Source organism: Carassius auratus, unplaced genomic scaffold, assembly GCF_003368295.1.
Source record: "Carassius auratus strain Wakin unplaced genomic scaffold, ASM336829v1 scaf_tig00215912, whole genome shotgun sequence".
In the NCBI taxonomy this organism is placed as follows: domain Eukaryota; kingdom Metazoa; phylum Chordata; class Actinopteri; order Cypriniformes; family Cyprinidae; genus Carassius; species Carassius auratus.
Window position 1 is genome coordinate 744329 of NW_020528306.1, and position 13076 is coordinate 757404.

The 13076-nt window shown below is 36.0% G+C and overlaps 2 protein-coding genes across 2 annotated transcripts in view; one reads left to right on the forward strand and one right to left on the reverse strand.

Moving 5' to 3' along the window:
* LOC113096358 (uncharacterized) overlaps window positions 1–9196 on the forward strand; it is a 31747-nt gene extending 22551 nt beyond the window's left edge. Inside the window, exons 58-70 of the mRNA XM_026261729.1 lie at window positions 903–1006; window positions 1249–1307; window positions 1396–1532; window positions 1647–1838; window positions 4393–4587; window positions 4738–4905; window positions 5068–5246; window positions 5384–5554; window positions 5794–7179; window positions 8370–8411; window positions 8511–8573; window positions 8660–8756; window positions 8844–9196. Of these exons, the coding sequence (XP_026117514.1) occupies window positions 903–1006; window positions 1249–1307; window positions 1396–1532; window positions 1647–1838; window positions 4393–4587; window positions 4738–4905; window positions 5068–5246; window positions 5384–5554; window positions 5794–7179; window positions 8370–8411; window positions 8511–8573; window positions 8660–8756; window positions 8844–8902 (2852 nt within the window). The 3' untranslated portion in view covers window positions 8903–9196. The remainder of the gene's footprint in view (window positions 1–902; window positions 1007–1248; window positions 1308–1395; window positions 1533–1646; window positions 1839–4392; window positions 4588–4737; window positions 4906–5067; window positions 5247–5383; window positions 5555–5793; window positions 7180–8369; window positions 8412–8510; window positions 8574–8659; window positions 8757–8843) is intronic.
* A 127-nt stretch (window positions 9197–9323) lies between these two features.
* epgn (epithelial mitogen homolog (mouse)) lies at window positions 9324–11591 on the reverse strand. Its single transcript, XM_026261713.1, has 5 exons — window positions 11410–11591; window positions 11190–11282; window positions 10653–10770; window positions 10164–10316; window positions 9324–10061 (listed from the first exon to the last, which is right to left on the reverse strand). Exons 1-5 carry the CDS (start codon window positions 11447–11449, stop codon window positions 10007–10009), a joined length of 459 nt encoding a protein of 152 aa, XP_026117498.1. The 5' UTR covers window positions 11450–11591; the 3' UTR covers window positions 9324–10006.
* Between the last annotated feature and the right edge of the window lie 1485 nt (window positions 11592–13076).

The window sequence follows — 13076 nt, forward strand, 5'->3', positions numbered from 1 at the left end:
TGAGCAAGATGGTCTTGGCTAGAACTCAGATTGTGTTGGGAAAGCAATCTGACCAAACAGACAAACAAACCGAGCTGTATCATAATTCATTATGACAAATGCATTAAGTAAAATACAGCTTTGTCTAATTGTTTGGGTGATCACATTACTTTTTGCAGTTGAAAACCTAGTATACCCTAAAATGTCATTGCCCTTCTCTAAAACAGCTGCATTGCATGAATGCTGTGCTAATGAATTTTTGAGCCTGCCTCTCACTGATAAATGTATTTCAGTCATGAAAATTTGCAGGGTAGTTTGTAACACATTTTATTATGAACAATATAAATGTAAATAGATTTAGCAGACTAGATCTGCTAGGTTGCTGCTGCTAAAATAAAATAAATACAGAGAAGTAAACTCTACTGAAAACCCCTCTACTGAACCCCAAGAGTGTATCATAGTAAAACATGCTGCTGCAAGACAAAGGACAACCTCATAGTACATCTAGACAGTTGGAGCTGGGGAAGAAAGGGGCTTTAGTAGACTAAGCGTGCACACAGTGCTCTATCCAGTCGAAGAGGAAATTGAAGGTGTGCATTGATAGAAATAAATTATTGATTGGCTGCAAAACTGCTGAAGAGACTTTTAAGATTTGTAAGATTTTATTTTTTTTACACACACACACACACACACCGGTTTTCCTATCATTATAGGAACATTCCATAGGCGTAATGGTTTTTATGCTGTACAATCTTTATTTTCTATCCCCCTTACCCTAACACCACCTCTCACACAAAACATTCTGCATTTTTAGTTATTCAAAAAACTCAGTTCTGTATGATTTATAAATCTTTTCATGCTTATAAAAGCTGCTTTTATTTATGTTCGTACTGTTTTTTGTTTTTTTCTCTATTTCACTGCAGTAAATCGTGAGATGTCACTGGCAATTGACGAGACTTACGATGCAAACCTGAATAACCAAAACAGTGACAAATTCAAGAAATACAAAGCAGATATTGAGAAGGCAGTAAGTGTTGAATAAAAACATCTTGTACTATATGCAATATGAATTATTTATTATCAATGTTTTTGTTAGGATATTAATTCAACCATGTAGCAAAATTCTCATGTATTTTAATTGAAAAATATATGTCAAAAGAGAAAAGTGCTTTACATTAAAAAAAAAACTTACTTACCAACTTCGTTGTGACAACACAATATTAAAAGCAGTTTTTAAAAAATTATCTGACACAGCTTTGTCTCATGTAGATCAAAAACAGCTACAACAATGTAAATGGTTTCGATTCTGCTACTGTCACTGGTTTCAGGTAGGATATTTTTTCTCCCTAAAATTTCTGCTTGGTTATGGTCATCATGTTTTTTATGTAAACTGCATTTGTTTTTGTGTTTGAGCAGGCCTGGAAGTGTGATTGTAGACTTCTTTATTACATCATCTGAAGAGATAAAGACTGATGACGTGATAAGCAAAGCAATTTACAAAAACATGAAAAGCCTCAATTTCAGTGTTGATGTATTTTCAGTCGCTAAAACTGGTAAAAGAAAATGCTGTTTCTTCAGAACAAATATGCAAAATGATGTCAGATATTTAAGAGACAAAAGAGCTGCAATGTAGAGCTGCAACATCCACATTTGTCCGTATGTTCCAGATAAGATAGACATGCGGAAAAGAGACGCTGTGTTTCCTGAACAAAATATGACACTCTCCTGCCCTAACATCAGCTACCATGGAATTATAGACTGGAGATTTCAAGGAAAAAAAATACTGCCAAGCGATCTATATATTTTCTCACCAGATACGTTTAACCTAACAGTAAAGAGTGTTGACATCACTAATAATGGTAAGTCTTTGCACCCATGGCAGCTCAAAGTCACTAAAAGATCTGGTATATTATCTCATGTGTGCTAGATAAACATCTGTATGTAGACTTCAACAAACCAACAGCATATCTGTGTCATATCAAAGCTGTGACACCTCCATAAAGATCATTATGAATATGTATATCAAATATACAGTATGCGTATAGCTGTGCCAATGTATTTGTTTTAATTATGTATTCATTTTCCTAAGCTGGTATAAAATTAGTGCTATTCTATGTTTTTTATTCTAAATATTTCTTCTGAAAATATTTCACATTGATACTGTTGAGACATCCAAACAGAACACAGACTTGACTCCTAATGGAAATAGTCACTTTTAAGCCACTTTACATAATTCCCTCTTTACAAGAAACAATCATCACTACAAGTTATAATATAAATATTGAGGTCTTTTTTACTTTCAAATTATTTTTAACCAATCCTCTAACTAAAAAAGGTTTTTATTTCGGTGAACTTCTGTCCACAAAGATGTTGTAGACAAAGTTGCACATGTGTAAATGAACACAGTGGATCACACCATATCATAGACTATAGAATACCCAAGACATGTCACTCGTATAGTTTTGAATGGGAAAAAATCAAGTGGCAACCTCCCACTCTCTCTTGTGAAGCCCATTTGCTGGCTGCAAAAGGGAGTCAGCCCATAGACTCCCCATGTTAAAATGCCCAACTTTATAACAGAAAAAACGTTTACAAGCTGGTTCAAAAAATGATTTAAGTCTATATAGCTAATTTTGTCCTTCATGACAACTGTGAAGTGGGTGAATTTTTGTATAACTCATCTGTTTAAATTATATTAAGCCTTAAATTTCTGCATAATTAAGGGTGCGGCCACTTGAGTGACAGGTGGATTGCTGGAGTAATGCGTGAGTAATTGCAGGAGCAATGCGCGGTGACGCTCTGCCAAGATGGCGACTGCTGCCTCCACACACTTTTGGCTTCAAAAACGCTCTTCAGAACCCTACGGGTGATGTCACAGACACTACGTCTATGTTTTTATACAGTCTATAGCTGTGTCCGAAACCGCTCCCTATCCACTATATAGGGCATTATATCGGGTGTCAACCATTTTTTAGAGTTATGTCCGAATTCTGAGTGAACGACTTCATTCCCTACATTCGTCCACTACTTCTTACCCAAAATTCATTCTGATTTTGAGTGTACAACCGATTTACACTCGCTGAAGCACTATTTCCCACAATAAAATGTGGATAACCAACAACGAGCTGGAAGCGAGAGCGGGATAGAGCGAATTTGAATGAGAGATGCCGTTTACATCTTTATTATTTATGCTTTAATGGTTATTTCATCCAATCATTTATATTAAAATACGTTATTTAGGCAATAACTCAGTTTAATATTTTACTAACTTACTGAGGTGGCATCGATGTTAACTTACAAAAATTATGATAATTTGGTATATCATTTAAAAATTTGAAATTAACGGTCGCCTCAGGGCGCTCTACGACTTAATATCTCATCTGAGCTCAAAACGCTGCTCAGGAAAGTGTCAAGATACTTAAAATAATAATTACATAAAATTATGTACGTGTCAATGTCTGTTTATTTTTGTTTTAAGTATTTGAAAAGTATTTAATGATTATGAACATAAAAGTATTACAAAACAAATTAAAAATATACCATAAATGAAACCATAGAGCTGACACTGAATTATGTATAATTACAATATATAAGTCATTTTGAGTGTTATTGCTATTAATATTATTTTCTAAAATAAGGTAACTTACTTGTAATATATAAAAGAAACATATGACAATGTTCTTGCAACCTTTCCAAGTCTCACGCACAGTGTATATGTCACCGTCCGAATCCTTTCACTTATTTGTTCACTCTTTCCTGATATAGTCCACTCAACTGCCAAACACTATATAGGGATTAGTGAATGAGTGAAGGAGTGAGCAATTTCAGACACAGCATATGGGAAAAATGCAACGTTCAATATGTCCACTCATTCGCAGGAAGTCCTGCCTTCTGAATCAAAGAGCCAATCATTAATCGGTAAAGTCAGCGCATCACTGCAGCTGCCGTTAGAGGTCCCGTTTGCTATATAACAGTCAACGCTCTGATACGTGCGCTCAGGACTGCGCATGCACACTGACTGATCTAGCCTGAGAAATAAGCTTTTTATAACACTATTTGAGCAAAAGTAACAACATTTATGACACAGTTGTTGTCGGATTTCTTTGGTGATTTAAAATATGAAATTTAATCCTAAACTTAGTGAACAGTTTTGGAGAATGTGATGTTTCCCCATTCAAAGAGATGGGAGCTGCACTTGGATGCCCAAGAGGCGATTCAAAGATGGCCACCGAGTGACATGACTTATCTTAAAGAGACTTTGACAGTATGACACTGTCTGAAAAATAATCAACAGAATATTTATTAGTTGCAGCCCAACTATGAATAATAAGACAAACTTGCATTGGAAGACCTATTTTAACTGTTCTCATGTCTTTGAAACTGAAATTAAATGTATGTGTTTTGCTTTCGTAGGTCGTTATGAATGTTTGTACAATACAAGCACAGGACCACAAATTTTCTGGGACAGAATTGACTATATTAAGCCATATCCTAGTATGCAAGTGCCTAGTAACAAGACATACAAATGTGAAAAAGGGGACGTGACACTCGACTGCTGTGTGCATTCTGATTACTCAGTCAAGTGGGTGCAGAGCCCAAAAAACAACAGTAAGTGTTTTTTTTTTATTTCTTAGAAATTTCAAAGTAGTAATTTTCTAATTCTACAAATTGAGTCTTGAACCAGCAATGTAACGGTTGTTTTGAAGTATTTCCGTATCTACATCTGTGATGTCTATCCTCTGCATCTTGTATTTCCAGAAATTGATTCACTGACATGTATAACACAACAGTTTCAAATCACAGCCGAAAGTTGTGCTAAAACTATCATATACACCTGCAAACTGGGCAATGAAGAACTATATGGGTTTTCATATAGCTCAAAGGATGTGAAACTGGTTGTTTCCAAACCGCAATCCGCAAACAGCCGTAAGTTCAAATTCCGTTTTTACCTTAGTGTTCCCTGTTTTCATTCCTGGTTGCCCCACACAATGACAACTCTTGACCAACATGTTATCAAACATGTTATAAAATATTATGTTTTTAAAACCAGTTAATACTATTTACATTATTTTCTCTCTTTTTTCATAGCTGTCACATGCTACAATGACATATATGGTTTTGGAGAAGTTGGTGCCAAGGTTATAGGAGACTGTGGGAAAGACCAAGTTGGCTTCAGAGAAGGAGAATGTCGTTCTGATGGCTCTTGGGTAACTATAAAGGACACCTGTGTGCTTCGTATCATTGATCAACTGCAACAAGAATCACAGGTTTGCTTTTCGGTTTTTAAGTTGATATAGGGGAAGTGTTAATGACATAATAATGCCTCAAAAAAAAAAAAAAAAAAAAAAAAAAACAACAACAAAAAACTTTTTGCTTATCTTTATTTATTGGTTTCATTTTTCAGGGTCTAGATGCTGAAACATTAACAAATTTTGTGGATAAAGTGAACAATGCCACCAAAGGCAATAAAGGAGCAATAGTTCAATCCGAAGCAACAGTTTCAGCAATGGTGGAAATACTTAACAATATTGCAGATGTCACTCAAACTGTTATGCTGAATGAAGTTGTGATAACGGTAAATTTAAATTTAAATTAGATTACATCCACAACTGATCATTGTAAGAGCTGAATTGCCATAGTTTCATGTAGACTACACATTAGGTGACTTGAGTTTTTAGTGGTAGTGTCTATGTATTGTTTATATGTATTATTCTTTTTTTATTATTATTCAGTTGTTCCCCTTCAAGTTGAGAAACGGCTGAAGCATCATCTAAGTGTGATGCCTTTTAACATCTCCCATCATTTATCTTACAGAATTTCCTAAGTATAGTGGATGCCATTTCATCAGATACAGCGAAACCTGTATGGGAACAGCTAAATTCAAATGGCGAAAGCCAAGGCAACAGCTCTCAACTCCTGAGTGCCATTGAAAGTGTTTTAAAAGCGACATCTGACACCAATTTCAACATAACCAGTCCAACCAACTCATTCCTGTTCAAAAAAGTTACAACATCCAAAGACTTCAGTGAAGTATTAAAGCTCAACTCAACAGCTGAAATAAACATCCCAGATATTGCATCCAGTAACAACAGCGTTACAGTCACAGTTGTGGCCTTCTCCTCCCTGGGCAATGTTATGCCTGCAAGAAATCGTACCGATGGCTTAAACACAACTGAAAATGTCATCAACGGACTGATTGTTGTAGTAAAAACAAGCATATCTATCAAAAACATACAGCTGAACTTTGAAAAACTCCGAAATTCAGTAACTCTAAATAATAAGTCAATAAACCTATGGAACCCCCAGTGTGTTTTCTGGGAATTCAACCTTTATAATAAAACTGGAGGATGGGACTCAACAGGATGTGAGGTCATACAAGACAAAGGCAGTGTCACTTGTCACTGTAATCACACCACTTCATTTTCAATACTGATGTCCCCTTTTGCTCCTCGAGATCTAGCTTTGTCTGTCATTACATACGTTGGTGTTGCTATTTCGATAGGCAGCTTGGTTGTGTGCCTGATCATCGAAATTATCATCTGGAAGGAAGTCTCTAGAAACTCTACATCACATGTTCGCCATGTATCCTTAGTCAATATTGCTCTTTCTCTCCTGATCGCTGACATATGCTTCATTATCGGTGCTGCTATCGTAAAGCCCGGGACGGACTATACTAACTCGTGTAGCACTGCAGTGTTTTTCACCCACTTCTTCTACCTGTCGCTGTTCTTCTGGATGCTGGTCTCAGCTGTTCTGCTCCTCTACCGTACCACTATGGTCTTCTCTCAAATGTCCAAATCGGTCATGATGGCATTAGCCTTCATTGTGGGCTATGGTGCACCTCTCCTCATCTCGGTTATTACCGTCGCATCCACAGCTGAAAATAAACACTACATCACACAGAATGAAGCATGCTGGCTGAATTGGGACCAGTCTAAGGCCCTTCTGGCGTTTGTCCTACCAGCTCTGGTCATTGTGGCTGTCAATATGATTACTGTGATAATAGTTGTGGTGAAAATGATCAGGAGGGGAATGGGAGAGAGCAACAGAGATGAAAAAAACACCTTGGTGGTCATTCTCAGATGTGTGGCCATTTTGACACCCATCTTCGGCATCACTTGGGGTCTTGGCTTGGGCATCATGATAGAGCCTAAAGCTTTGGCCATCCACTACTTGTTCGCAATCTTCAACTCCTTGCAGGTATAAATATTCACTTCCATTAACATTTTCTACATCAACTTTAAAGGGATAATTCCTTCATAATTTACTCACCCTCAAGTTGTTTCTGACTTTATGATTTTTAACAGAATTTGAATGTAACCAAACAGTTACAAGTTACAAGTTAATGGGGACCATCATTCTCATCTTCTTCTGTGTTCAGCAGAAGAAAGAAATTAATATAGATTTGAAACAACTCGAGGATGAATAAATGATGACCGAATTTTCACTCTTGGGTGAAATATCCCTTTAAAAGAATATTCTGTGTTAAGCTTAATCAACATAATTTGTTGTATGGGGTTCATTATCACAAAAGTGAATTTTTAAGTTTAAGGATGCCATCACATTAACAAAATTTTAATGTCATCATAAAATTAAAATATGTTTTCTAAATGTATGTTGCATGTTGAATAAATGCATGATCTTATAACGATTTAATATGAACAAATCATCCATGCATTTTATTTTTAAGTGACCTTTAAACTTGAATCAAAATATAATAACTCAAACTTCAGATGAAAAGAATCTCAGGTTACGCATGTAACCATGGTTTCCTGAGAAAGGGAATAAGATTCTGCTATGGGGAATATCCCTGGCATGACCGGTGTCTTCAGTGCGGCTGCCTCACCAACTGAGAGATAGCTAGCCAGCGTCTCTTCAATCAGAGCCATCGATGCATTACCATATTCCTGCATCCCCTCCACATTAGCTTAGTTTACCTGTGAATAATGAATGCGGGCAGAATATGGTTTTGCCCAAAATCAATGCACCTTAGTGTGAAGATCTGGGAAAAGGGAAGAATTGTAGGAGCTGGGCAGATGCATTTCCTAAAGCACACTCTAGGGGACACTATCCACAGTTGCCAATTGAAAGGCAGACAGACTTCTCTCTGGTGACGTGTTAGGACTTCTCCAGTTGTTTAGTGTGCATTAACTCCTTTCTTACAACTGACCATAATCTGACATTCAGATATGCCTCCATCCAATCAACAACCGGTTGGATAGAACAAACTCCCCACCATCCATTATACTCGGAAGAAATCAATATTATACCACATATGCTGTTGGTCAAGCATAATTTGTACTAAACTTAGGACATTTCTTCAAAGATTTATCTTCACAGTTCATCTAAAAAATGACACCTAACTCGTCTGACCTGTTCACTAATTTCAGGGCTTCTTTATACTGGTTCTTGGAACACTGATGGAAAAGAAGGTAAGTCTGAGTTTCTGAGCTGTGTTTCCTTGTTAGCTGTGCTTGCCAATACTTTCCAGGTATTTGTTGTCTGAGATGCTTGTTTTTCTTCCCCAACAGGTTCGGGAGACACTTAAAAGAAAATTGAGAATCACTAGACTCATTGGATCCCATTCCACACATGTAAATACATTTTACTCGTTTATTCCCTTCAAGTTTTTCATGCCAAATTGTTTATATAAAACACAATTGCAACTTTCCTATCATAGACTTCAAGCTCTGGAGCCCGTTCCTACGGCAGAAGCAGTTCTTCAAACAGAACAACTTTTACAAATGTTTTCAACACCCTCATGAGAAGAGGGAGGCGTACGTACAGTACTGCACTCTATCAGGATTTCTTCAGCATATTGCCTGAACCTTCAAAGTAATATTCTTTTTTTTTTTTTTTTACAGATGCTGGGGCAAATTCCTCACACAACTCTGGAGCATCAGAAAGTTTTTTAAACGCTTAGCTGGACAGACAGGCGCCTTCATTTCCTGTCAGAATGTCTTTGTAATACTGGTTTCATTGCCACAGGCACAACTTCAAACTGAAACATTTTGATTTCTGTCTAGTACAATGCTTTTCCAAATGCTTTCTTTCACAGTTGATTACATCTTGAATATTCAGTTTGTTGGTGATTCAGATTGGGCTATTTAGATTAAAACATATGTTTGTTCCAAATTATATACAGACTGTTTTATGAAAACATAAATTAAATTCTACCTTTGTCCTTCCATAAATCATTAAATCCATAAATCAAAAACAATAGTTTATAATTGTTATTATTAGCGGTGCTTGCTAAGTATATGCATTTTTTTTAATACAGAAAAACAATTATTCTACATACTGAATATCTTTATTAAAATAATCAGATGTGCTTTTCATTTTTCAAGCAACTAACATGAAGAAACCCTGCACTAATGTTGACAGTTATTGAGTTTAATATTGCTTGAGCTGAGAACATAGTTCATACTGAGTTCATAGCTTTGCATTAATACAACAACTGTGACAGTAATTTCAAATAAAACAATTTTTTTAGCTTTTTTGTTTATTTTTTTTATGTGAGGTGCATATTTTATACAAATTTCTCAATAAATAAATATCTGTTATAAATACATTAGCACAGTTTAGATTTTATATTTAGTGTTATCATGTTTATAGCTGTGCAATAAATACCTGTGTGCACTTAATTAATACATTCATAACAGAAGCAGCAAATGACATTTGCTTATGGATAAAAAAAAAAAAAATTCCATCTGATTGATAGTTCTACATGCAGTTTTTCAATAGTAGTAAATTATTTTTACATAACAGTGTCAAAGTTGTAGTATAATCACAGGGACTAAGTAGCAGAAACTTGTAATAAATATAAAACGATTCTGTTGAAAACATGTATTTTCCCAATGTGAGATGGTGAAATGTCACAGTGTTTCTTTGCAATTCTCTGTCCTCTAGAGGGTGTTGTGTGTGCTCCACAGTCTGTCTTGCTTGTAGAGTCAGTCTCGATGTTTAGTCCTCCTTCCAGTTTCAAAACACTTTATTTAAGAGCATAAATTATATCTGGGCAGATAACTTAAACTAAGTTCTCAGAGCCACAGTTCTTGTAGGGTGTTGATGACTTCTGACACCTGTGAAGTATAAACCAGAAAATATTTTGTTATAAATACTCCTTAAACAAAGCATTAGTTACTTGTACAGTAAGAGACTTAATGCTGTATTGCAGATTTTACCTTTTCTTTACGCAGCAGTACATGAATGCAATGACACTTCCCAGTAATAAAACTGAACCACAGCTAATTCCAATGACTTCTTCGGGACTAGACGAACTTCGGTTGTCCAAAATAGCATGTTCACATCGCTCACCGCTAAACATTTTGTCACACCTAAAAACAGAAGAAATAGTTTTTGTTAGGAAGGTCTTGGAATCTATAGTTTTCAGCAGTTAAACAGGTTATGAAATGGAAAGTTAGTTTTCCATATGTTGATCTGAGGTGAAACTGGAAATTTGGGTGGGACGTTTCTAAGAGATCATCCTATTTTATAAACATCCACAAGGCTTTATTCACATCACAGCCACAACCCAAGCTTTGCAGCTTGCAAGCTTGCTGAACAAACAAACAGGAACTAGATAATCAGGACTTGATCGATGTCAGTTGATTGATGGGGTTTAAAATGTAGGATTATTGAGTAGATGAGTTGTTTTTGGTGGTTGCTCTCACCGACAAATGGGGATCTTCAGGTCAGAGGAGTAGGAACAGGAACCATTGAAACAGAATCCTTTGTGTTCTGGACCGCAGGGCCTTTGAACAGCCAGCACTCGCGGTTCTTCTCCACTTCCTAATTACAGACACACACACCCAGACAGTTAGGCATGAAGGATTGTGATTTTAATGGAAAGGTATTCAGACTTGTGTCCACATGCCAAAGAATTCATTCTTAGCACAATGCATATTTGAAATTACAAGATTGCTCATTTCATTTAAAACAAAATTAGGGTTATTAAACCATTCAGTTTGTGTTATTACAGTAGTCCACTTTAGATATTATACAAAAAAAAGTAAATTGGCAATACTGTACATTTAGTAGAGTAGAGAGAGAAAAAATAAATTATATTGAGAAAACAGTTATTTTCAAATCCAATATTTCACAATATTACTGATTTACTTTTTTTATCAGATAAATTCAGTTACTGAGTCTTAAAAAAAAAAAAGATTGCAGTCTTTTAAAATAATTATGTATCATTTTGAAGTACTTACTGGGTGTTGTGTTGTATGGGAGTGCATCCTCTGACTTCTCCTTAGTGTCTCCAAGTCCAGAGAAGACGGCTAGCACCACCATCAATCCAAGTACTGATGGAGTTTTATGATTACATTTTAGTAACTACACATTTCATTTTTATTATCTTTAAAGTAGAAGTCATTTTGTTGTAAGCTCTTTATTATTCTATGTTGTTTTATGAGAAGTATTATGACTCACCCTGATAGTGCAAACACCTTTTATCCACTTGTTGTGTCATGCTGCGTCCCAAGTAAAGATTCAGTTAGACTGGAGATTCTGGGTTTGTCCGGTTTCCTTCACACTTCTGCTGCTCTCCAGATGGAAGTGGTTATTCCCCACAATTTATACCATCCTTCTGTATCCTTCTCTGCGTCACGAATGATAGCCAATCATTTTAACTAGTGACAGGAACTGCAGTGAATCCAGAGTCTTTTACCCATACCTGTACAATGCTCCACATCACTTCCTAGTCAAAAGGCAAGCATGCACAGGCATGTTTTTAACCCCACGTTTTTTTTCAGTGACCAAAGTATTAGCCTGCAGCTGCGAAAACAGGCTTTTGACAAAGTTACTTATTGGCACAAAAGATATTAAAGACAATTATAATTACAGATAAAGGCAAAGTATTATAGTATTATTTTAAAGGGGTCATATGATTTCTCTTTGGAGTGTTCCAAGCTCTTGATGCATAAAGAACATCTGTAAAGTTGCAAACACTAAAGACTCAAATCCAAAGCGATATTCTTTATCAAAGTTAAGAGTCAACCAGACCCACCTAAACTGCTCGTTCTAACACCCCCACAGGTCAACGCCACTATGTGGAAAGATTTTAATTATGCCGCCCGAATGTCCACGCAAAGAAATAAGCCGTAACTTTTATTCTCGCTGTTGCTACCGCCGCAATGTTTTAGAGTCGCTGTGTTTCGTTAAAACTGCTTTGTTTGGTCATCCAAAAGAGGACACAACTTGAAATCAGTGGTTAAGTTGAATTTACAGGACTGTTTCCTGAACCAGCAGCCTACATTGCTTCCGTGTACAAAGCCTGTTTCTATAAAGAGGGGCAATTTCAACTTTGCAAGGACAATCTGGCACTTCTGACTCACAGCCTGACATGACATGGTTTTATGTTTACGCAGCGCGATATGCAACGCAATGCATAAAAAGACATTATAAGTCATTATTAATCAGTAATTATGTCCTGGATGCAAAATAGCGTTACCCAAAAAAAAAAAAAGAAAGTAAAACCATTTACTCACCCTCATGTCATTCTAAACTTACTTTCCTCTTCGGAATGCGAAATAAGATGTTTTAAAGAATGTTGGTAGCCAAAAAAATTATGGTTATTGACTTCCATTGTATGTCTTTTAAGACTGCACAGCAGACTGTCATACCGGTTTGGAACGACATAATGATGACAATGTTTTTTTTTTCAACTATTACATTAAACTTCCATAAACAGGTTTCTGAATGAAGACTCTTTCATACATAGCTTCTTCTTGTAAACCACCAACATTAAGAACAGTAAGAATCAAATGTATTTTTATAGAGTCGTAGATTGTAATAGGTATATTGATTTCTGAAGTGAAATCTTTAGCAACACAAGAGCCTTAAAAGGGATAGTTTACCTAGATAACCCAAATATTAAAGTTCTGTCATAATTGATTCCCTCTCAGGAAACACAAAAGAGGTTAGTCAGAATATCTGAGCTGATCTCTGTCATAAGTAAAAGTGTATGGTGACTAAAAATGACAAAAAAGCACTGTAACTGCAACTGTAACAGTAGTCTATTCGACTCCTGCCATATCTCAAATCTCATTCACATATATTTCCATGTCAAGACATGTCATGCCAAGTCTGACGTCAGT

Coding starts and splice junctions, on each gene's coding strand:
- epgn (XM_026261713.1), bottom strand. CDS start 11,449: ATGACACAACAAGTGGATAAAAGGTGTTTGCACTATCAGG. Junction 10,771..11,189: donor CCCATACAACACAACACCCA/GTAAGTACTTCA, acceptor GTCTGTAATTAG/GAAGTGGAGAAGAACCGCGA. Junction 10,317..10,652: donor CTGAAGATCCCCATTTGTCG/GTGAGAGCAACC, acceptor TTCTGTTTTTAG/GTGTGACAAAATGTTTAGCG.